The sequence below is a fragment of the Tuber melanosporum genome (assembly GCF_000151645.1).
Source record: "Tuber melanosporum whole genome shotgun sequence assembly, scaffold_52, strain Mel28".
Taxonomy (NCBI): domain Eukaryota; kingdom Fungi; phylum Ascomycota; class Pezizomycetes; order Pezizales; family Tuberaceae; genus Tuber; species Tuber melanosporum.
The window spans coordinates 164,747-188,725 of record NW_003299098.1 but is presented as its reverse complement, the minus strand read 5'-3'; the positions used below and the strand labels follow the sequence as shown (position 1 = coordinate 188,725).

Sequence of the window (23,979 nt, the reverse complement as noted above, 5' to 3'; positions counted from 1 at the left end):
TGATATCACATCTTATACTGAGTCAGTGATCCCCCCACAGAAGTGGGCAAATTTGCATGCCTAAATGGCCCTGCTGTTGGAAGCCATCTGTCCACCAAATTCCACACTTCATACCAAATCACTCGGTATGCTATTCAGATTCCATACGGGCCGCTTGAAGGACCAGATGGGACACCCACCGTGGCCTACCGTGCTACTGGTGCCAGAGCCCCGTATCGCACTAATCAAGTGCGCTAGAATAGTTATACGGTAGTATGATACCACCTTTCGAAAGGGTCAAAACATTTCTCTCCTCCAAACCATCCTATCCTGCCCCCTTCTCCGCAGCACCGCACCGGTTCTCCACTGCAATCGTGCGCCCTCCTTGCCTGCGAGATTTCTTGGGTTTTGTGGCCTATCCTCGGGTCGTCACGTTGCTTCGCAGGTTTCTGATATCGATTGGGGTTCTGCAAAGGTGTAAGAAGTGGTGGTGATTACATGGCGACTCGGCTCCCTCATCCTCCTCCTCCCTCGTTTTGCCTCCTATCACCTCTCCCCCTTTCACCCCTAATTCCGGATTTGGAGGTACTGGTTCTCTTCCACACTATCTTGCCCCCTGAACGTGCTGCAGTGCGATGTTCTGTATCGATTTGATGGGACGGGATGGATCCTGATTCCTGATTTCAGCCCCGGGCGCATGAAATAGCTTCCGTGAAGGTTGACTGAGATACGTACGGGTGCATTAACGGGTATTGTTCTGGGGCTATTGTAGCTCTCGATGGTAGAGTGGTCCAGAAGAGATAGGGCACCAGTCCAAATGTGTCAAGACGTTGGAATTCCCATTTTTCCCGGCAAGGGGCAAAGCGAGAAGAAGACTGGGAAGGCGAGATGGTGGGAATACCTTATAATAATTAGCCTACTTGTATTGTACGAGTACATAGTTAGTATATCAGCTGTCACAGAAACATTGAACCGCAGGTTCCCCAAGTTCATCGCTTGGCAACTGACCTACTTAACTTAAATTAACTTACCCATTCACAAAGGGCGACTTTCAAACCCGGCGATAATGAGTTAAGTGAGTAAATCGTATTGATCGAGCTTTCCCCCCCCCCACACTCACCAGATCTCCGGGTAGAGTAATGTACAGTACAGTACTGCACAGTATGGCAGATTAAAAAAAGAAAAAGAAAAACAACGCACAATAATTAAAAGGCAATGTACGAATACCCAAAATAGCGAAAAAAGCGCTCTCCAAAGAGTTGTAATGCATATCCCAACCTAAAAAAATGACGTCGACAAAAAAGCTCGAGATATAGCCCTCACTGTAGGTAGTTCCTCAGCCCTAACAACACACACGCAAGAAACATCATGGTAAATCACTCGCTATGAAACACCTCATTTTCTTACCCAAATGCGTCTACGTATCATACACGAAAAAGCGCATTTCCGCATGAGGTATCATGCTCTCTCATTCTCACACTCTCTGTTTTGGTATCGTACAGGGTTCGAGAGAGGGGAACTGTACAGTACCGTTCACACAATGCTCCAGTTAGCAAGCGAACCGACTGACTGACCGGCCAATCGGCCAACCGACCAACCGGAGCTGTAGTAACATCACGATGCATGCACGATATCAATGTCCCCTCTTCCTCTGCAACCAACCCCGCCAACCACCAACTTGGCGGCTTGGTCGTAAATAAGCGCAATGAGGGAACTCTCATCACAACACAACTACCGTGGCCTACCTATACCTATGATAACTGGTTGCTATTGTCTAGGAGGGAGTAGGAGGGAGGTGTAAGTAATGTGAGGTGATCAATCAGTTATATGATGATGATGATGACGATGGCGGTGAATGGGTGGAATATGAGATGTTGAGTGAGTGGGTGAGTGACTTATACATATATGATGGGAGAAAAGGTTAGGTATGCTACAGGTGCATTTGGAGAGATATTACTCGAGTGTATATATACCGCACCACCACCACGCCTACCTACCTACCTATCTACCCGCCCGCCAATTCCCAATCGCCCCGCATTCAAAACACACAGCAAGCGACAACAAAAACTCATCTACCTTACCTAGACAGAACAATGACCGTCACAACCGCAACCGCAGCCACGGCCACAGCGACGACGACGACGACAACGGACAGGAGCTCGGGCGCCTACCAAGTCCTCCGGGAAACAGTCGACATCCTGTTCGACTACGCGGACAGCGAAGTCCGCAGCGTGCACAAGTCCCTCGCCGAAGCCAATGAGGCGGCCAGGAAGGACCTATCGACCGAGTACTCCGCCGGGGAACTGGAAGAGTACGAGGAGGTCATTGGTAGCGATGGGTGTGTACGCATAAATACCAGGTCACTCCCCTCTCCACCTCCCCCCTTCCTCCTCCCCGCCCCCACTTATGCCAAATCTAACGGGTATTGTAATAATAATAGTACGGCAGAGGTAGACCTAACCGTATCCGTCCGACACATTCACTGGCTGCGCCCGGCGGTGGTGGTGGATGTGGAGAATTATGTCTACACCGTCACCCGTACCGACTCCTCCAGCACCAGGCACGGCACTACATTCCTCGGCGTGTACAGGTCCGAGGATACGGCCAATGAGGTGGCGGAGCGGGAGTTGCGCTGCGCCGCCGGTATCAGGAATTGGCGGGATCGGAGGAGGTTCCGGGGCGGCTTTCGTGAGGGGTATGGACTGGACGGCTGCTTCGAAGGCGTCGCTACCGTGGGTAAAGGGGAGGAGGGAGCTTCCCGGGAGGAGGTCACCGTCGTCGTCGAGAGGAGGATTTTGGTGTAGGGTTTTTCTTTTCTTTGGGATGATTTAGATATCGATAAGATGGATTGGATTAGGTTGGGTCTTTTTTGCTTTCTTCTTGTTCTCATTATCATTGGAGTGATGGGTTGGGGGGTTATTTGTTTATGGAGAGGGTTTTTTTCTTTTTCTTTCTTTTTCTTTTTTCGAGCGTGTTTAACTTATGATATCATAGGATCTGGTGGTTATGTCTGTCCTGGGTGGAAAGCTTGTTGGCGCGAAATGAAACGAGTAGATTTCAAACATTCCCAATTCCCAACCCGTTCGTTTATCATACTCGAGCGATGCACTTACCAGTAATGTATAGTACCGGGGGGTTATCATAGCAGTATATCATATCTTGAAGCTATAAAGACCAAAATCGCCTCACTGATACCCACCCCCCCAAGTTACTGCACTAACTTACATATCCTTCGCAATATTAATATACCGCAACACACAATCTCACTCACGCCCTCCCTCCCACGCTGAACTGAAAATTTCCAGCACTGTAGAGCACTTTACGGTACACCAACTTGAGCACTTGGAAAAGAACCTCGCAATGCATCTATCTATCGCATGAAGAGTTGAAACGTCCAATATAATGTAATAGACTAACCGATCATCCCCAACGCCAACTGTTGAAAGAGTAGACAGACAGACAAACGGTGAACCTCGGATACGGGCTGATAACGCTGGTAACTATATAACATTATAATAATATGGTTAACAGGAGATCTTCCAACCATGGCGGGCGATTTTTTTTCTTTCTTTCTTTCACCCCCTCAGCATGCTATTATAACTCGAATAATTTCACGGTTGGACTTGAAGGAACAAACGAACGAACGAACGGCAGGTTCGTAACGGAGACATAGGTAGGCCCTTCTAGGGGATGCGCCGATAGTGTGTTTCAAGAACTTTCTACAAACTCCAGATTCTTCTACTTCTTATTCCAAAACAGTAGTAACTTCGTCCTGACGACATGCTATCTATTTTATTATACCTACAACAATCATAGCCCCCCCCCGTTCCTTTTCCATCCATCCCTCTTAACCACCCCTACCTACCTACCTACTTACTGTACCCCACAACGATAGCATATTTCCTTCCTTCTCCTCCTCCCCGCTACGAGAAGAAATAAACAGCAAGAACAATGGCCAACCGCCCCCGCGAGCCAAAATACTTCTTCACACCCCTCCTCCAGGCCTTGGAGTCAGAGCGCTGCAACAGTCTACCCAGGAAGTCAAGGCTTGTTACCGCGTCATCTGCACATTCTGCAAGGACCGCATGGGCTAGGAGGCCATGGACCCTTACGACTATGATTACGGCGACGGTGGCGACGAAGCGGACCAGCTGGGGAAGACCTCTAAAGTCCTGGGCACCTTCAAGACCATTCCGGAGGCGAACGCGGCTGTGGCCTAGGCGCGGGAGTTGATTGACCATACGCAGCTGTCCTTTTTTTCTATGGGAGGTTGTTTGGATGGGGGAGATATGATGCAATTTCGAGCAGAGTAAGTCAAATGATAATAATTCCCCAAGGCTTGTGCATCGTGGTGGCGATGCTGGATTGGCTAATTGGTGATGGGATAGTGGGACTTTGGGCGGCGCATTGCAGGTTTATATTCAGGAAATCAGCCTTCTTGTTGGCGTTCAGAACGAGCGTGGGGAATATGTGTGCCTGGTTTTCATGTTTGAGGATGTGAGCGCCTTTTCTCAGATCAAGGGCGTGTTTGAGTCGCTGGAGCATGCAAATGACTTTGCCGAGCGTGAGTTTGAGAGAATTTGTGCTGAGGAACCGAGTCAACCGGTGATGAAAAAGTTGGATTCGAAGGGCATGTTTCAGGGAAAGGTTGCTAAAACGGGACAGAGAGTTGGCGTCTTTTGGAGAATGGTTTTTTGTTGATCTTTAGATTGGTGTAGGCGGGATGGTAACAGTCTCTCATACACTCTTTGAAATTTTAATGTTATTAAATCCATCTCCCGCAAAAGACAAGCCCCCTAGCCTTGATAAAAGCCATAGCCACCCGTGATTTCCCAAAGCAGAAAGAAAATAGCTGACTTGACGGCATCCAAATCGAGAAGGAAGGGATCAAACAAAAGTCCCATCCGATACTTTCTTATATCCTCTACCCCCGAAGCCAACAACCACGAAACCTCATCGACCGCCCCCGTAGACCACCACCAATTAGCACGCCCTTTGCCCAGGAGAGGAGAAACATACCTGGAAAGAAAAGAAAAAAGATAGCGTCTCCCCAACAGAGTAATCGGAATCGAATTATACCATTCTTTCGAACAGCACGCCGCAAATTGCACTAAAGTGGCCCAACCCACGATCTTCGCTTCGACTCCCATAGCATCCTTCCCTACCGCCTCTCTCCCCTCGCCCCCCCCCCCCCCTACTCCCCCCCAGGAGAGAGAGCAGAAGAAAAGGAAGAAAGAGAAAAGGCACGAGAAGGCGCTTGATTTTCTGATGTCTTAGCAGGAATGAAATCATCCCGTACCCTCACGGGCCGCCGTATGTCGTAACAACGGTGTAAGTGCTTTGAAGATTACTCCGAATTTCTCATTTGCAAAGTAAATTGAAACAAAAAGGAAGCAAAAGGCAGTTTAAAACCTAGAGCTGATGCCAATTGTTCGTGTGTGAGCAAAGAAATGCGGCCTTGTGGAGGAGACGCTATGGTGGGAGAAGTGGAAATGGGGGGGTTGTGGGAGTTATTTATAAGGTCCGTTGGAGAAATGTTGTTACCCGGCTTTCAGGCTGCTCGAGATCTCCCCCCTCTCTATGATGGTCATTTCTTTGAAGGGCTCGAGGTGAGGGGGCATACAGTAATAGAGACGCCGGTATGATATATCATATTAATAATATTATGATAACGTTTTTTTCATTTAGGTGACCCATAATTAAATTCAGTCTCTATAGGGCTTCTTTGCTAATCTCCGAATTTTTTTGTATAATATAATCAGCTTTATTCCTGTAAATTTGGCCGAGAAAGGACCCCACAAAATTTCACCATGCGTCACTCGACAATGGGCATCCGGAAATTTAGCACCCAATGCTCATGACTCACGAAATCGATCCAATTTCACCTCTCTTGGTTCTCCACCACTAAATAAGATTCAACTATCGTAATTGAAGTAGTAAACAGCGCCCCCTTGGTATAAATTACATCAAATGAGCAAAGAATTATCCCTCCGTTCCAATGCCAACCGGCCAACAAAAGCAACTGCCCCCAGCTCCTCCACAATAAACCAAACGCCATCAACGTATGAAAGATCAAGTCATAAAATCAATCCACTCTCCCTCAATACCTTTCCGATCCCGCCTCTTAAAACTTCCCTCCGTTCCTCGGTCATCCTCAACTTCTTAACCCGCACTTCTGCAACTTTCTCAACCTCTTCTTTCATTCCTTCAACCATAGCTCTTCGTTTGGTGACGCAATCCGCAAGCAGAATTTCAGTTTCACGCTTCTTGCTGAGGATAAAGTCCCCCACTGCGGCGTGTTGCTTATCGTCAAGCTTTTTGAAGAAGTTAGACGGCTTAGACGTGTCGTGGGGATAGTAGGAGTTTGCCAGCTCAGTAATTTCGGTGGGTAACTGGGTTTGGGGAATCGAGGCGTAAGAGGCCGAGCGGAGGGAAGAGAGGGCTGAGATGAGATCTTGGTATGAAGCTATTGCCGTAAGCTCCGAGTCGGGAATCTACAGGATTGATTAGATACGATATGTTGGTGAGGAGAGGAGGGAAACGAACAAGTGGAGTAAAATCTGCGTTGCGATCCTGACTGGGACTCTTGTTTTGCTATCAAGCAATTAGTTCATATAATCCCTACGTGTCGCGCTCAGCGGAAACAAATACCTCGGCTGCTTTTGCCTGTCGCTCGGGAGCTGGCTCTCTCCTCTGCGGCCTATAGCTGTGCAAACGATCCTCCTGATCCTTTCCCAACATGCTCTCCCTACTTTCAGGCCTGCCGTTCCTATACGACAATACAGCACCCCTCCCCTCCTTCTCGCGACTCTTCTGCTCTGGCCACCCTCTAGAAGAAATAGTTGGGCTCCCGCTCTCCCAAATACCACCTAAATCATCCACCACCACCTCCTCCTCACCCTGCAGTCTCCCATCCCCATCACCACCCTGGGAATCGTCAGCGTACTCCCCAGCATCATCAAAACCACCCTCCTCATCTCCATCTTCATAATACTCATCCCCACTAGCATTTTCCCAAAGCCTCAGTTCAGTATTAACCACCTTCTCCTTCCCACTTTTTCCTGAGTTCGACCTCGGCCGCTCATCACCGCCCCTCCAGGGGGCCGGTGAGTCGCCGACTAGCGAGATTCTGTTGTCATCCTCGTACTTTATAGTGCTCTCGTCGAGGCTAGTAGTGTCCTCTTCGAAAACGTCATACTCGCTGCCCTCCAAGATCTGACGGAAGTCCGTGGACCGTACGGGGCGCGGGGTGTTTGATCGGGAGTCTGATTCCGCTTCGTAATATTCTTCCATTGTAGCAAGCTCGGTGGCCGTCACCTGTGCAGGAGGTACTGGCGGGGCTGAAGATGCGATAGGAGGGGGAGGAGGTGAAGTGGGCGGCTGGCGGGACGCGTTGTGGTTTTTATAAGAGGGGCGGGAGCGGGAGCCTATGAAGTTTGAAACGCCGGGAGAACTGCGGCGGTTGTTCAAAATTGAAGCATAGGATGGCAGACTGCTTGTGGAACTTGGTCTGCTCATTGTGTGAAAGGTGGGATAATACAATGGAGGTGGTTGGTGGGGTGGTTTGTGGTGCTTGATGTTCAAGATGTTGGATGGCAACTGCTGTATCAATATCGATAAGCCTCATTCGGCATCACTCGAAATGCCGTGGCTGCTATAGGGGAGCTTTAACCACCTAACCACCTAGTCTAACAGTGCTGTAGAGTATAATGCCCTACTTGTAGACCTCTTCGCGTTTCCAGTTGTGAGAGTAAGGACTGACACAGGAGCAATTCCTCTCACTAACTAGCGGGGGTCGGGCAAATACCATCAACCATCAATCTTGGTTGTCCAAAACAGGTTCTTGTAGGTTTGGTTCTTTGATCCATCTAAGGTAGCGGATGAGTAGGGGTTCTCAAAATCACTTACAACCACTACGTGGACACCCGGCGGGTTGAATAGTCTCTTGTGCCGGAATTACTTTTGTTCGATTGCCCGAGAGCATTATCGAATATCTAGTGTACAGTGCAATAGGAGGAAAAATAAAACTCGCTGGATGAATAGAGAAATAAACTCCGCCCGGCTTATCCTTACCTCAAACAATAAAAGAGAGACTTGTATGATAGCGTTAAAATTATAGGCAAGGAGGGGAAAAACTAATTAAGGCCTCTCTTTTCACTCTCGGAGTAGAAAATGACCATTCGCCAGACTTTCTTGACAAGAGTTTCCGAGTCTTCATCGAGCGCCTATCGCGGTATTAGTACGGGTGCGAATAAGTCCGGAGGGGCATATAGTACCATTTCTAACTCCTTCACTAGATCCTCTGCGGTGCCGCGTTTTCGGATATGCTCCAGAACAAAGTTGATAAGCTCTTGTTCTTGAACTCCAAGATACTGGAAAATGTTAACATAAATGTAACTGCAACGCAAGGGGAATAAGCTACTTACTTCAACAATCTTTTTCTCCACAAACGGTTGTAACTTTTCGTTAAGAATTGCCTCATCGATGTGATCCCACTGTAGCTTCCATTCGAATAAGCCCTTCCGGTCGCTTGGGATCTCTTGAGCTAGTTGCCTAACAAGCTTCTCCCTGGTCTCCTCATCCATAACACTAGTAGAATCGTACTGTATAGGCACGAGGACACGCTTGGTCTTCGACTCGTCTTCCTCCTCGTCTTCCAGCATTCCTTCAACTTCAGCAGCTGTTTTCCTTCTAGGTCCCTGTTCTTGTTTTTTGCTTGCAGCTGCGCCGAGAGCCAACTTGAATTTCTGCGGTTCCTTGATCTGAGCTGCCTTCTCCATTTCTTCGGCCTGTCTAGCCAAGAAGCTATCCGCCATAGATTCGGCAGCTCGCTTTTTGTCGATGTCCATCTCAGCCTGTCTGGCCTCAGCCTGCCGATCCCGTTCGTCCATCTCAATTTCCCTATTCCGGAACGCTGCCCTGTTGCGGATCCACATAGATCTATCAACGTAATATTCCTCGTTTTTATTTTCTGCCTCAACATCATCGTCCCACTCTGCCAACCGCTTGCCCATAGCTATCTTATCCAGCTTCTCCCTCCCTTCGTCCTCTAAATCTCTGGCTTGCTCACGCTCTAGAGCGGAGGTCCTTGCCCGTTCACGATTAAGCCAGCGCCGTTCGTGGTCTAAGAATGTCTTCTCTTGGTCCGCCTTCTTTTTCGCCTTTCTGCGCTTTTCCAGCTCCTCATCAGATGCGTCGGAGTCTTCTTCCTCCTTGCTGTAGGAGAGTCCATTTGCACCGCCATTGACAAATGCGACTCCCTTATGATAATCCCTGGGAAGTTGACTGCCGGAAGACGGACCGGTTGGGATTTTCGTCGAAGCGCCTGGGGTCCCCGAGTGATCCCGCAATCTTGAAGGCCCAATCGGGATAGCATTTGCCCCACCTGATGGCCCTGTAGGCGCCAACGGGGGTGGGGATGATGCAAGGCGGTTTATCCTAGGCCCGTGGTTCCTATCCCGCTCCATTTTTTCTATTTCTTCCTCCCTCTTGAGACGCTCAAGGTCTCTACGATTCGAACGTTCTCGAAAGGCTGCAATTTCCTTAGCCACCATATCACGCATATCTGCTGGAATATCACTCAGTTCGTCATCCGCTGAAAGGGGTATGGTTACAATTTCAGGCTGTGGGGTCGCATCGACACCGTCTGGCGCTGGTGTTTCGGAGGTCTTCTCAGGCGCTGGAGTTTTAGAGCTTTCGGAGACCTTGGGTGCTCGTTTAGAAGGGTCCTTGTATTCAGTTAGAGTAGCTGCGAGAGCAGCCCTAGCCGACTCCCGCCGATTCCTCAATTGTTGAGGATCCACCCGTTCTTCATAGTTTTCAATGTAGGTCACGGAATTATCATCAATGACGACCTATGAGAAGTGTTAGTAAATAAGTAGAAATGCCTCAAGGGGAAGATCGGGGTTGGAAGAATGATACCGTAAGCTTCTTAGGTTCTAAGTGCTCATCAATAGCAGGTACCTCTAAATCCTTGAGGGCTTCAATTGCGCATCCAAGACCTTCGGGATCTTCGTATTCAGCAAACCCGAACTTGCAAAGTTCCCCATTCTCATTTGTGGCTCGGGTCCATTTCTTGAGCGGCGCAACAGACTAAAAAGGGGGAAAAACGGTGGTTAGTGCCAAAAGCTTGCTCTAGGCTTCAATTCTTATGATTTACCTTCAAAATCCTCTCTATCCACTCATCTTCCAGGTCTTTTGGTATAGAACCAACAAATACCGTTTTGAGTTGCTCCTCTACACTTGGCGGTGCTAGATCCGCAGCAGCATCCCTTGAAAAGCCCTGCGAAGACCCAGCCCCGGACTTCGATGCACTCGAGGAGGACGGAACAGGATTTTGCCGCGTCACAGAAGTACCGAGTCTGATAATTGGCGCGTTGAAGTTAATATTCGGTAAATTTGCTGGCGGAACAAATCCTGGCATTCCTGGCCGAGTAGGCATGTTGGCCTGAGCCGTCCCCGGAGGGGCACCGCTAACACCAGGAGGGGGGGGGAGACCAGGTGCGCCCGGAGGACCAGTCCCGGGAGGCATACCGAAGCCCGGAGGCATGCCCATCCCAGAGACTCCGGGAATTCCTGGGAAACCAGGGGGCATTGTAGGTCGGCCGAAAGGTTCTATCAAGCGTCAGCAAAAGAAACGCGCAAATGAAGAAGAGTCTTACGCCCGTACGGATACATGGTCCGCGAGGTATTTGTAGATTGGAATGAGAAGTGTCAGGAGTAATATAGGTATGGATGCCTTGTGGTCGACAACTTATAACCGCGAGTGGTGGTGGTGGAGTCGAGAAGATGAAAGAGCAGAAGAAAGCTTGTCGTGTTAAGGCTGGGCGAAAGAAGTAAAACCCCAGTACCGGTATTTCTCTAGGTAAACCCAAATGGTGATATAGTGATTACTAAGCAATGATTTTTTTAAATTTTTTTCCTCCATTTGTTTCCAGTACTGTAGACAAACTTAAAGTTATTCCTCCCCATTTCAAGCAACACCTTTCTGCGTCCACCCCCCTCAGTACTATGGAGATCTGCCAGATGGCCCGGGTAACCTCGTGTACCCGGCTTCTTTCTTCTTCCTTTCGCACCAATCCTGTTTCCCGATCTACTCTACGGCAATTCACATATTCTGCTATTCGATTCGAGGACAAAAAGACCGAAACCGGGCCACAGACCCCCACCACAGCCCAGACGCCCCATGTTGCTGCTACCACTGATACTTCTACTCCCCAAACCACTACCCAGAGTGAAGAGTCTGATCAATGCGCTACACCAGCACAATCAATTTTGCAGCAACTCCTTGACATGGCTGGTGCAACATCTTTACGACCGCCTTCTCAACGTTCGTTCAAAGGAGGCAGCGTCCTTCCGACAAACATTGTTAGTCGCAATCCGCCGAACGCCCTCAATGTCCCACCTATATCTGCCCCGTCGAAAGAACTTCCTAGGACTGGATCGACGGCCGGCAGGACAGTCGAAGTTACCACCGATCTCTCATCAGCCCTCTCGAGATTACGGACAATAATCGCCCAGAATAAACTCAGAGCCGACCAGCGAGAGCAGAGGTTTCATGTTCGACCTTCTCTGAAACGGAAGAGGCTGAAGAGTTTGCGGCATAGGAAAAGGTTCAAGGATGCGTTCAAGAGATTGGTTGGAATTGCTATGGACATGAAGCGAAAGGGAATATAGTGCTTTGGGGAGACATCTGGTTTTTGCAGGTGTATGTCTTGAGGATGGATATATTATGATAACTCGAGAGAGGTTTGAGGGATATCAGTTATTGACGACTAGAAAGTAACTAACAATGCCGGTTTGTATCTTTTTTGCTGGTAGAGAAAGGCCAATTGCACATTTACTACCGGTAGTACCTACCTATTTCTCTCTTTTTCCCTCTTCTTTTTTTGTCACTGCAAATACTTTTGATGCTCTGTTCAAAATTCTGGGCATTTGCCACTGTATTCCAGCACCATATCCAGACTCGAGCACAGTTTTGATCCAGTCCCTTGTATTCTTCCCTAAATACTGTACGAGTAGTGGTCAAAATACAATTAGAGCAGGGTGCAGCGGTGAGGCTATGTTCTATCAGGTACAGTGAAAATAAGTTGGAAAAAATGGATATCATGGACATCCACAGTACCCATTTGTCAGTAAAAGTTACGGGTGCTCGGGCATTTTATTTGTTTTATCGCGGTCGGAGTCTCGTCTGTTGAGCCTCATTTCCCGACGTTGTCCGCTTCTCCTTTCCATGAACCGACCCCTGATGTTATCCCCTTTCATTTGATTTTGTTTGTTCGCCTCTTCCTTTGCGTTTTGATATTCCTGTTTGCCTTTACCATTTCTTTCACACGAAGCTGTCATTCCTTCTAGTATCTGGTTTCTTCTCCCTTCTCACCTCACAATCGCTATCCAGAAGCGAACTAAACTATGGCTCGTCTGGGAAGGTTAGGCTTCCTGGGACTTGCCGTCCTATTTCACTTGATTTACATATATTCGATATTCGACATATATTTTGTTTCCCCAATTGTTCATGGCATGCAACAATACCATGTTGATGCTCCAGCACCAGCGAAGAGACTGTTCTTGATTGTTGGTATGCAGATTCGTCTCCTGAATATGTTTTCGGGGGTGCAGCCTCAACTCTATCTGAGTGTACTGCCTCCTACATTCTTAGCTAAATTCTAATCTAGGTGATGGCCTTCGCGCCGACAAATGTTTTCAATCCCATGATGACCCGGATTATCCTTCAGAAAATCGCTACCTCGCCCCTTTCATCCGATCCAAGGTTTTGAACGATGCTACCTTCGGTGTTTCTCACACCCGCGTACCTACGGAATCTCGACCCGGACATGTAGCGCTTATTGCCGGATTATACGAGGATGTCTCTGCCGTCACAACTGGTTGGAAACTTAACCCAGTGAATTTCGACTCGGTTTTCAATGAGAGTCGGCATACTTGGTCCTGGGGATCACCGGATATCCTGCCAATGTTTAAGCATGGGGCCAGCGATGAGAGCAGAGTGGACGCATTTTCGTATGATGAAGAGATGGAGGACTTCACGGCTGGTACGATGTTGTTGAGACTTTCAGATTTTTGCTGGAGTAAAGCTAACACTTGTTTGGAGCTAAGATTCGACTAATCTTGATATTTGGGTCTTCGACCGCGTCAAGGAGCTGTTCGAATCAGCTGCGCGCAACAACACCATCAACACGATGCTCCGACAGGACAAGGTTGTCTTCTTCCTCCATCTCCTTGGCTTAGATACCGCCGGTCATTCCTACAGACCGTACTCCGCCGAGTATCTCCGAAATATCAAGGTTGTCGATGAAGGTGTCCAGCAGATCCATAAGCTTGTTAATGACTTCTATGGAAATGATGATAAGACTTCATGGATATTCACTGCCGACCACGGCATGAGTGATTGGGGATCTCATGGGGATGGGCATCCAGACAACACTCGTACTCCTCTTGTTGCATGGGGTGCTGGTATCAAAAAGCCGGTAGCATCCAAGGTACTGGAGGTGACGGGTCATGAAGATGGTTTTTCTGGTGACTGGGGACTAGGCGCTGTACAGAGAGTAGATGTCGCACAAGCCGACGTAGCTGCGCTTATGGCGTATCTTATTGGATTGAACTTTCCGGTGAATTCTGTTGGGGAGCTTCCACTAGAATACCTCGATGCAAATGCCTCAATGAAAGCAGAAGCATCTTTGGCGAACGCAAGGCAAATTCTCGAAATGTACAAGGTCAAAGAAGGTTAGTTCGGCACTTACCCTCATCCGCCTCTTTCATGGGAGATAGATTTATGGGCGAATGTGGGGCGAATGATGGTTCATGATGATACCATGAAGCGATCGTTCACTAATTTTAGCAGAACAGAAGAAGTCCACAACACTGCGATACACCGCTTTTGTACCACTAAGCGAGGGCAAGCAGTCTCTTGAAAGCCGTTTCGCAGAAATCCGGGGGCTTATCGATAGCGGATCACATGAAAGGGCTATTGAAAAGTGTGTGGAGCTAATCAAGGTTGGTCTAGAAGGCCTTCGGTACCTCCAAACGTGAGCTACATGCCTTCCACGCGAAAAATCCAAAGATAGCTAAATAGCCTAGGTATGATTGGCTTTTTCTACGGACCCTAGTCACTGCGGGGTATCTGGGATGGATCGCATTCTCGCTCACAACAGTTATTGACCTGCATGTGCTCCACGGAAGAACCGAGCCTACCCGAAATATTGGGAGCTCTATATTCTTCATTTCGAGCCTGGTGGCTATTTATTCTGTCCTTATGATCCAAAAGTCTTCCTGGACGTATTATGCATACGCCTTTTTCCCGGTCATGTTCTGGGAGGAGGTATATGCGAGGAAAAATTCAGTTACCGAAGGGACCAGGAAGCTTGTGGCACATCTGGACTCGCGGAGCGCATATATGGGGTTGGGTGCCGAGATAATCGGATTTCTTGTGTTACTAGAAGCCATAGTAGGGTCCTTTTGTTCTTTAGTTCCGGAGTGGGGGTTGGATGTGGGGATTGGGGCTAATGCGTTCTGAAAGGTATATGGATACTTTCACCGTGAAGTCTTTACGGGATGTTTCCTCCTTGCAACTGCCTGGCCCCTGCTCTATGGGTCCGACTTTCTCCGAAAAAACAAGTTATTGGCCGCAGGCTGGATAGCATGCTGTTGCTCGATGAGCACTTTTACTTTGCTGCCTGTGATCAAGCAGGAGAGTGAAAGTTTGATGTGCGTATATTCTTACGAAAAGGGAAGGAGATCTAGATATTATCGGGTCCTAACTACGATCAGATTGCTAGGGGGGTTTTTCATGTTTTCCCTGGGGTTGGTTTACATGACGTTCGGAGAAACTGCTGCCAATGGCAGTGACGGGGCCCAAGTAGCTAGAGGTCAAGATTGGGTATCAAAGTCCATTTTAGGATCCCAGGTATATTGCATCGCTCCCAGATAATTTAAACGAAGATAGGATGCTAGCGCTTGATATATTCTAACTCTGGGTACAAAGCTTGGGCTGCTTGGGCTCTCCATGTTTGTGACGAGATCCAGCGTCAGATCTCTGCAAGCGAAATTAGGTCTGCCTCTTGGAAACCAAGCTGTGGGGTGGCTTGTGCTCGGTCAGTTTGAATCCCACCCCACATCGCATATCGTGCCCGGCACCACGCTTCCTATACCCTACTTACCGAGTTTCCTGAAAACCGCAGTCTCCTCAATTGCTTGTCCGTTCCTGCATGGAATTCGACCCCAGAGCCATTACCTCCATAGGCTAATGGCCATCTTCCTCACCTTTTCGCCCATATTTGTAATCCTTAGTATTTCGTATGAAGGGTTATTCTACGTGATTTTTTGCCTTACGCTGGTTGCCTGGGTCCAGTTGGAGCACAAAATCCACCAGCACTCGCACCGAAAGATGCAGGAGTCTCGGGGATCTCGCAAAGGGGAAACGAAAGATGCACCGGGCGGTGTACCCAAGAAGGACTCAACGGCTTCCGCAGCCGAACCACTGACCCCGCATTCCCAAACATGGAGGGGACTAACCCTTGCTGATGCAAGGATCGCACTGTTCTTCTTCTTCTTGATTCAGGTGGCGTTCTTCGGAACTGGCAACGTTGCTTCATTGTCGTCTTTCTCTCTAGAGAGCGTATATCGCCTTATACCCGTGTTTAATCCCCTCGCAATGGGGGCGCTTTTGGTTTTAAAGCTGATGGTTCCGTTCGCGGTGATCTCAGCGAACCTTGGGATACTGAACAGGAGGATCGGAGTGGCACCAAGCTCTCTGTTCATGGTGGTCATGGCCATATCAGATGTCCTAACACTCAACTTCTTCTATATGGTTCGGGACGAAGGGAGCTGGTTGGACATTGGCACGACCATCAGCCATTTCTGCATATCGAGCATGTTGGGAGTTTTCGTCTCGGCATTGGAGTTCATGAGCGAGGTTTTTGTTGGGGGGGTTAGCATGGAGGGCGGGAATGCCATGCCCTCCTCTCCCTCCTCTCCTGCCTCGAAGGGTGGTGCAAGAGTTGAGAATGGGGAATCCACGAGAGGCTCGAACGGAGAGGTTGCCAATGGGGCCTCTTGAGAGAGGGGGGGGAAATATCATTCCGTTGGGAAAGGGTTTTATCTATCACATCTTGCCCATAGTGTTCATACCTGGTGTGCGTAATTTTAGAGGTGTGAGATATTATCACAGTTATGGTAACTGAGTGATATTTATTTATTTATCTATCTGTTTATTTTCCCCTTAAATTCCTCCACCTCACTCTGACGCACCGTATGTATGGCAGAGAGCTCCTTCTCCGTCCCTCCCTCCAGGCATCGCGAATGAGTGGGGAGTATGATAGTACAAGTAGTATCATAGTATGATACGAGCAGTGGATGATGGGATACGACATGATGGATACAGTAGGAGAGCTAAGCTCATCCCCTCCCTCCCGCCTCCCTACCCTATAGTAAACGGGGAGGGAGAAACGCTCGAATATCAGAGGAGGAATCCTCCCCCCGCCCCGATATAGACCGGCGCTACCGGGTTCTATGGTGCTAGCGCAGTACTGGTACGAGTACAGTAGTCTACTCGTAAATAGCACGGGTAGCGATTCATAGTGATGATTATTAAACCTTTTGCTTTTGCACAGCACCCACTTTCACATGCAAAAAGCAAAAGGCATAGTATCATGCCGGTACCTGTACGGCACTCCAGCATCAGGGGAAGGGGGAAAGAGAGAAAAAAACCATCGCCGCGAAAGATGAAGTGGAGAAAAGCAGGGGCGGGGGAGTGTAGGCTCTTGTACCTGCCTAAGTTATGGTTCTCGTGCTCGCTGATCGGCCATCCCGGGCCCCCCTCATTCTCTGGGGGCACTACGGTACTAGCCGATTTTTCTCTCCCAAGTTAATCATGCTCCTCCTCCGATTGTTTCTTCCCCCCACGAGGGGGGTGGGGGGGGAGCCATCCTTACACCCGTTGATCAACGAATTGAACGGTACCTGTCATGAGATTCTGTCTCGCTTTTTTATTGGGAAACGAACTATCGGGTTCTTTTCACGTGCCTTTTTTTTTTTTTTTTTTTTGTAGAGTTGGGTCAGGTGATGGTTGGGATGTAGACTATTTCCTGAGCGTTGATGGTTGATTTTCACATCGTGAGTTTGTGAACTGGAGGAATAATAATTTCGTGTGATATCCCACTTGTGCCTGTAGTCTACTTCGTACTTGTGCTCAAACACGGTGCGAGCACTGGTACAGTACTGTACTGTACATCCTCAAAGCAGAGGAAACCTCTCTCCCCTTTCATCTCCCCTTCTAACTTATTACCAGAAGCACCGGAGCACTTCCGATTTTTCGACGCCAATCAAACCGCCGTGAACCATTACTCGAGCATTAAATTTTGAGCCACTCTGTAGTGGCGGGGATTACAACGTTTCCCTTCCCCCTATCGCTCCTGCCCCACGACGCATGCGAAGGGGGGAAAAAGGGGAAGAAAAAAAAAAAAGAGGCTCGAGTCAAGTCCACCCTTGATATTCGGTTCACATGTCAAGAGTGGCCCCCTCCTCTACTTGTCTTGAATTGCGAAACCCTTTCGCGAAAATATTTACGTCTCGCGGGGCCGCATCATATCATATTATCGCAGCACGGAGCGAATGGCGGCGAATGGCGAGTGCTGTACGGTACTCGTACAGCACCGTGCCGGTTAACGGTATTCAGGAGAGTGATCTGGCTCGGGTATTTTTGAAACAGCGGGGTGTGGGATTTCGTATTTGTCCCTCCTTTTTCCCCTCTTCTTTCTTTCCTTTCATACAGTTAGGGAAAGATTTGTTATTGTGTTGATATTATACCCACATCATCCTCTTCTCATGTTTTGTTTTGTGGGGAAGGGTACAGGTACTCGAGTACTCGTACAGTATGCGCATCCAGGGAATGGGAAAAAAGGTTATTGTGCGGCATGTGGTTGTGCTGTGTGTGAGAATAGACTATTGCACACAGACTCCAGCGGCGGCTGCATAGTATGGCATGCGGTATGGTACTACTGTGCTGTGCGTTACAGGGCGAGGGGATGGACATGCTCGAGCTGAGTGTGGAATTGATAATTGATTTTGGAGTTATACAAGTATTGAGCACCAGTACCGTATGAGACAGTACTGTACCTGTCTTATGCCCACTATGTACGAGTACTGTACTCGAGCACTTGTACAGTGCTGGCATTGAAATATGGTGGTTGGTTAGTTTCGGGCCCGGGTACGAGTACTCGAGTACCGCATGGTATGAGAGGAATCCGTCCTATCTCCCTCATCTCTTATTGCCCATATGGGATGGGATGAGATGGGAGCATTGGTACTTGCAGATGGACCCATGGAATATCGCCGGATTGTTATGATATTCTTACTGCACAGCACTTGTTTGTGCCGCACGAGTTATGGGTGAGAAGGAAGAGACTTCACCACACCCTCCCCCCTTCCTTCCTATACGCACCACTGTTCCAACTACTCGAGTGCAGTACTGTACTCGAGTATCATACCTGTACCTGCCACCAACTCCCCCTCCTCCACAATGCTATTTATATAGACCCTAAATACGCTATGGTAACTCAGCATCTTCACTTATTCATTCATCTATCCACCGACCTGCACGGTCCTAGAAGTTTCTACTCCTTCTCCTTTAACCTGACATAATTGGGTGTGGTGCGGCGTTGTGGCCCTGCCAGCTAATCCCGTTGTCTGCTACTGTAGTAATGAGTACGGTACTGTACTCGTATTACTGACTCAGAGCTTGTTGGTTCTACTCATAGTACGGTACAGTACCGGTACTCGAGTACGGTATGCTATGACTTTCTTCTCGAACTTATTACTCCTACAGGTAACCCCAGGTCGGAGCATAGAAAGAGGGAGGGAGGGGCCCTCCATAAGTCTGGCTTATTTGTGACACTTTTTTGTTTCTATTTTCTTTTTCTTTTTTCTTTTCATGTTTGGAGGTTACATAGTCTAAGTCTCGCTTCGCTCGTTCATTACTTCGCACAGTCCAGTACCGGTACCAAAGGGTGGCATCGGACCCAGGAGGAGGAAGAGGAGGGAGAAAGCAGGGGAGCGTATCATAAGAGAAAAGGGTGGGGAATACCGGTACGGTACCGTAGGTGACAAGAAAGAGGAAGAAGTGAGAAATCAGTACTGTACGAGTACGATAATGCGAAGAAGGCAGCAGTAACTTGGAAGCAGCAGCATCAGAAACAGAAGGCAGGAAAGATCATCCACTCTCACTCCTCCTTCCCCCACCACTATTACCCACCACTCCGCATCAAACGGACCAACCAAGAACGGTCCTCCACCCCCCCCTCTCCCTTCCTCCACCCCATCTCTCCCCGAAACAACATAGCCTTCCCAAATACCAATACCAATACCCGCAAGAGTGCCGCTAACCCACGTTCATTTTTCCTCCTGTCTTCCATCTGTCTTGCGTGCTCCATAATTTCCCGTCAACTTTACCTTACCCTTTTGCGTGTTCCTGGCGCACCATTCTTTTTTAACCTGTCCTACTATAAGCATACCTTCGATACCTACCTACCCACCCTACCAACCAGACCATCATCGCCCATCCTTCATCACTGTCGTCACCATAGCAGCGGAGATTGTCCCTACTCCCCCCGCCATCATTCCTCTTTTACTGAAACAAGAGATTAATAGCCTTTTTCTTCCTCTTATCTTTTTTTACAATACCGATACAATAGCTCCAGCAAAGCTTTCATTGCCTCAATACAATTCGAGAATCGGGGAATGCTTCCTGAAGCCATGACGGAAAACTCCAGGGCTGAGAGTGCGGGTAGCGGTGTGTCGCAGTCGGCGTCGTCGCAATCGGGTGTGCCCAACAGTCAGAATGCTTCACATCCAAGCTTTCGGAGGTACGCTTCTTAAAAAATCTCCTTCACTCTCCTGATTTTTTTGTGATCTTTCCTCTCCGTTATTGCTCTCCTTTGGAGGAAAAATGGGAAAAGAGAGAAAAAAATCATGTCATGCCCCGCAAAGTCCCTTCCCGACGTCTCCATTTCCCCCAAGAGAGCAAGGAGAAGGGTTCAATTTATCCGGAAGTATTATTATGAGGGGAAGATAAGAGCCTTGGGGGACACAGCCTTGGACGCGGGATAATGGGGGGGAGTCAATAATTGGGAGTTTTTGTTGTCGATTTGCTGACGGGTTGGAATGGCCTTGGTTCTCGGCCCTTTGGTTCCTACAATAGGCAACGTGCGGCCAGAGCTTGCGAAGTGAGTGTCTAAAAGAAATAATGGAGATATCTGTGGGGCATTTTTCGTCGTTTTCGGATTATCGAGAGAGAAAAAGCCGCTGCTGTGGGGAGGTTGTTGCATTATTTGGAATGTAGGCTGACTTGGCTCCGATTGAGCACAGACATGCCATGCGAGAAAGGTACGATTAATTTCCTAGTTTTGCCTTCGCTTTTACACAAGAGTTTCCACGGGAAGCTAATGAGTGGTACAGGTTAGATGCGATGCCGCCAGCCTAGGTGTTCCGTGCACGAACTGCGTCGCCTTTTCCATCGAGTGCAAGATTCCCACGCCGAAGAGGAAGAAGGTTGCCGGAGCTACAAAGTCACGGGACGGTGATGATGAGTACGTTTTTAGCCTTGACCCGGTTGATCTTTAGAGTTGGAGATGGGGGCGATTCTGACGGTGGTCGTGGGGGGCGGGCGAGGGTAGGTCTTCGGAACGGCAAGGCTCGGTACAAGGCCCGTCGCCGTCGCCTGTGGATGACATCCGCATGAACTTCAACAAAACTCCGCAAGCTACAGTTTTACCTCACCAGGACGGGACCCCAAACGCAGGCTTTCCGGAAGCTAAATCGGCCCAGGTCGCCGCCGACAATAGGACCCTTACTCAGTTCATGAAGCCCAAGTTTGCCAGGGCTCCCATTAAAGAGGCTGGAAGGGTTGCGTATTTAGGTAGGGCGCGGCCGGGAGCGGTTATTATATGCAAAAATTAACCGAGACCTAGGTGAATCATCAAATCTCAGCTTACTAGTTCACGAGAAACATGGCACGCCGGACGTTGTGCATTATCCCCTGCCAGAGAATGTTCGAGGGTCTAGGGCTAGGTTAACAGAGCTGGACACTATTGAGATTGATATCCTCCACCAACGGGGTGCTTTCCTGTTGCCTCCAAGAGCTCTCTGCGATGAATTGGTCGAAGCGTACTTTAAATGGATTGCCCCGATTGTACCCGTCATCAACAGGAGCAGGTTCATGCGGCGATATCGAGATCCCGAGAATGCACCATCACTCTTGCTATTGCAGAGCATATTGCTTGCTGGATCAAGAGTGTGCACGAATCCGCAATTGATGGATGCTTCTGGATCTACTACCCCGGCAGCTATGACCTTTTACAAGAGAGCTAAGGCATTGTATGATGCAAACTATGAGGACGACCGCGTTACGATTGTACAGTCGTTGGTGTTGATGGGGTGGTATTGGGAGGGACCTGAAGGTTTGTTTAGCATCTGATGTTCACGGATAGTACGTGCTAACCTGCAATCTCAGACGTGACAAAGAATGTATTTTACTGGAGCCGCGTAGCTACTACTGTAGCTCAGGGTTCTGGTATGCATAGGAGGTTTGCAAGCGAGTGATATCTTGAGGGCCGAACTTTAACTAATTCAATATAGCGTTGAACACTCTCAATTAAGCAAAGCAGACAAAAGGCTATGGAGACGAATATGGTGGACACTCTTTACTAGGGATCGAATGGTGGCTGTTGCTCTTGGAAGACCAGTGCACATTAACACCGACGATTCGGATGTTGAGATGGTCCAAGAGGATGATTTCTTGGAAGACGAGGCCGGGTTCCCTGCGGAATACCCACCAGATCCCCTCCATATCCAATTCTTCCTTCACCATGTTAAGTTGTGTGAAATTATGGGATTGGTATTGTCCCAGCAGTACTCGGTGGCGTCCAAAGCGAAGAGGCAGAACGCGATTGATCTAATCCACAGCGATCTCGCACTTGCCGACTGGATGTTGCACGTGCCGCCAGACATGCGCTATCACGTTGAGGATAAGTCGAGGCAAAACTTCTGGGCGGCCTTGCTTCATTCTACTTATTAGTAAGTTGACTCTTTCTTTTTTCTTCTTTTTTCCTTTATCTGTTTCGTTTAAGGTGGATGCTGAAACGTTGATGTAGCACAACCCTGTGCTTGCTTCATCGGGCCCATATGCCGCCGGTGAGCACTGCTCCCAGCGGAATGGAGGATACCTCCTACCCTTCGCGGAATATTGCTTTCAGGGCTGCAACGGCTATTACTTCCATCATTGATAATTTAGCCGAACATGATCAGCTCAGATACTGCCCTGCATTCATTGTGTACAGTCTCTTCTCAGCCTTGATCATGCATGTGTACCAGAATCGTTCAGTAAACCCGACAGTGGTTGCTGACTCTAAGGAACGCATGAGAAAGTGCATGAGGTCCCTAAAGGAGATCTCGAATGTGTGGGTTGTAGCAAAGATGGTGTACACACTTTTTGAGTCTATTCTAGGGAATAAAGCCCTGGAGGAGCGGCTCCAAAAGTCTACCGGACGCCGCCATCACCCCCGGAAGCATCGGCAGAACCGGTCTATTAGGGAAAGCTCGACTTCTGCGGAAGCTCGCAGTACCACTGAACCCATCAAGAGGAAATTTGATGAGATGGAGATTGGCGGTCATCCTGGAAGGCCGGTGCCTAACATGTCATACGAAAGATCTAGGCCTCAGACACCAGCCCCAGCTCCAGGAAGCATCCAGAACAACAACGCGACGGGCATGTCGGCCCCGGGCAACACAACTCCGCACCTCCGACAGGGAACAGATATATTCATGGGTGGACAGAGCCAGGGAGGAACCCGCCCCCCTACTCCATTCCAACAGCCGAACGCGTCCGTTCCAGCCACCCCCCCAGACCTTTTCTTGGTCACACGATCTTCCCCACCAATCCCCCAAAGTTTGTGGGAGAATTTCCAACCGGGCCAGCTCTTTCCAGACGATTCTGGAATCTCATACCTATCACCGCCGAATCACAATAGTAATTCGGCGCTAGACCCACAACTAGCGAGCCCATCCATGCCATTATCACAGCATTCGATGAATCAGCACATGCAAAATCAGATGCAAGGCACGTCGCCGATCCCCACCAGCGGCATGCAGAGCACAGGCATCCCCCAACAGCCCGCCTGGCCGAGCCCATTCGATATTGATCCGAATGGGACCATGGGCCCTGGGAGTAGCCCTGAGGACACCTGGAGTAATAGCAGTGCTGACAAGATAGTTCCGACGACGTTGAATGTTGAGGATTGGTATGATTATTTCCCCCCTCTTCTTGCTCTTGGTTTAGAGACTCTAATGCCGGACGCGTAATAGGTTTAACTTTTTTGGACTAACCGGGGAACTGGGAACCCTTGGCGAGGATGGAGCGCCGATTTGAGGAAGATGAGTGATGGGAATAATAAAATGATTCATTTTTTTGCCATAATATCGCGGATCCTCTTTCCCCCTTTCCAGTTATTGTTCTACTTCCTATCGTTCGTTCGCTATATCCCCCCCCCCCGAAGGAAAAGGACATAAATGTGCTTTTGTTGTTTTCTTCTCTCTGTTTCTGGATGGGGGTTCCCCCTCCTCGTTCTCATCTTTGTTTTCCGTTTTTTTTTCGTCAGATGATCGAAAATTTGGAGCGAGTGAGTGAAGCAATGATGTACGGATGTATGGATGGATGTAAGATGTGTGTGGCCCGAAACCCGGTTGTTTTACCGTATGTACGTCCGGCAATGGGACGTGCTTCTTCGAAAGGGTGGATGGGTGGATGGAGTTTAAGTTGGTAAGGGGTGCGGGAGTTTTCCTTCAAGTTTTTTCCTTTTTTTTGGTATACAATTTAATTGTGAGGCTTATACCGGTATGTGTCTGTCTTTACGGTCGTACTGTGGGGTGTAATGTAATGGTAAACTCTTGTGCGCTCCTGCTGGAGCAGCGTATGGTATGATATCATATAAGAAT

General features: G+C 48.8%; 5 protein-coding genes; 3 read left to right on the top strand and 2 right to left on the bottom strand.

Moving 5' to 3' along the window:
* Nucleotides 1-5,925: 5,925 nt before the first annotated feature.
* On the bottom strand, nucleotides 5,926-7,536 carry GSTUM_00009068001 (uncharacterized protein). XM_002840473.2 has 3 exons: nucleotides 6,631-7,536; nucleotides 6,526-6,573; nucleotides 5,926-6,473 (listed from the first exon to the last, which is right to left on the bottom strand). Exons 1-3 carry the CDS (start codon nucleotides 7,495-7,497, stop codon nucleotides 6,057-6,059), a joined length of 1,332 nt encoding a protein of 443 aa, XP_002840519.1. The 5' UTR covers nucleotides 7,498-7,536; the 3' UTR covers nucleotides 5,926-6,056.
* Nucleotides 7,537-7,927: 391 nt separating this feature from the next.
* GSTUM_00009067001 (uncharacterized protein) lies at nucleotides 7,928-10,793 on the bottom strand. XM_002840472.2 has 6 exons: nucleotides 10,641-10,793; nucleotides 10,139-10,593; nucleotides 9,901-10,071; nucleotides 8,406-9,833; nucleotides 8,256-8,351; nucleotides 7,928-8,204 (listed from the first exon to the last, which is right to left on the bottom strand). The coding sequence occupies exons 1-6, from the start codon at nucleotides 10,654-10,656 to the stop codon at nucleotides 8,115-8,117; spliced, it is 2,256 nt and encodes a 751-aa protein (XP_002840518.1). The 5' UTR covers nucleotides 10,657-10,793; the 3' UTR covers nucleotides 7,928-8,114.
* Nucleotides 10,794-11,004: 211 nt separating this feature from the next.
* On the top strand, nucleotides 11,005-12,253 carry GSTUM_00009066001 (uncharacterized protein; the record flags this gene model as incomplete). XM_002840471.2 has 1 exon in its annotated part: nucleotides 11,005-12,253. One exon carries the CDS (start codon nucleotides 11,005-11,007, stop codon nucleotides 11,653-11,655), a length of 651 nt encoding a protein of 216 aa, XP_002840517.1. The 3' UTR covers nucleotides 11,656-12,253.
* Nucleotides 12,254-12,390: 137 nt separating this feature from the next.
* On the top strand, nucleotides 12,391-16,174 carry GSTUM_00009065001 (uncharacterized protein; the record flags this gene model as incomplete). XM_002840470.2 has 10 exons in its annotated part: nucleotides 12,391-12,556; nucleotides 12,654-13,028; nucleotides 13,093-13,719; nucleotides 13,838-14,021; nucleotides 14,074-14,440; nucleotides 14,513-14,700; nucleotides 14,764-14,899; nucleotides 14,978-15,086; nucleotides 15,174-15,387; nucleotides 15,499-16,174. 10 exons carry the CDS (start codon nucleotides 12,391-12,393, stop codon nucleotides 16,049-16,051), a joined length of 2,919 nt encoding a protein of 972 aa, XP_002840516.1. The 3' UTR covers nucleotides 16,052-16,174.
* Nucleotides 16,175-20,362: 4,188 nt separating this feature from the next.
* On the top strand, nucleotides 20,363-23,346 carry GSTUM_00009064001 (uncharacterized protein; the record flags this gene model as incomplete). Its single annotated transcript, XM_002840469.1, has 7 exons — nucleotides 20,363-20,373; nucleotides 20,451-20,576; nucleotides 20,664-20,905; nucleotides 20,958-21,446; nucleotides 21,500-21,572; nucleotides 21,625-22,062; nucleotides 22,140-23,346. 7 exons carry the CDS (start codon nucleotides 20,363-20,365, stop codon nucleotides 23,344-23,346), a joined length of 2,586 nt encoding a protein of 861 aa, XP_002840515.1.
* Between the last annotated feature and the right edge of the window lie 633 nt (nucleotides 23,347-23,979).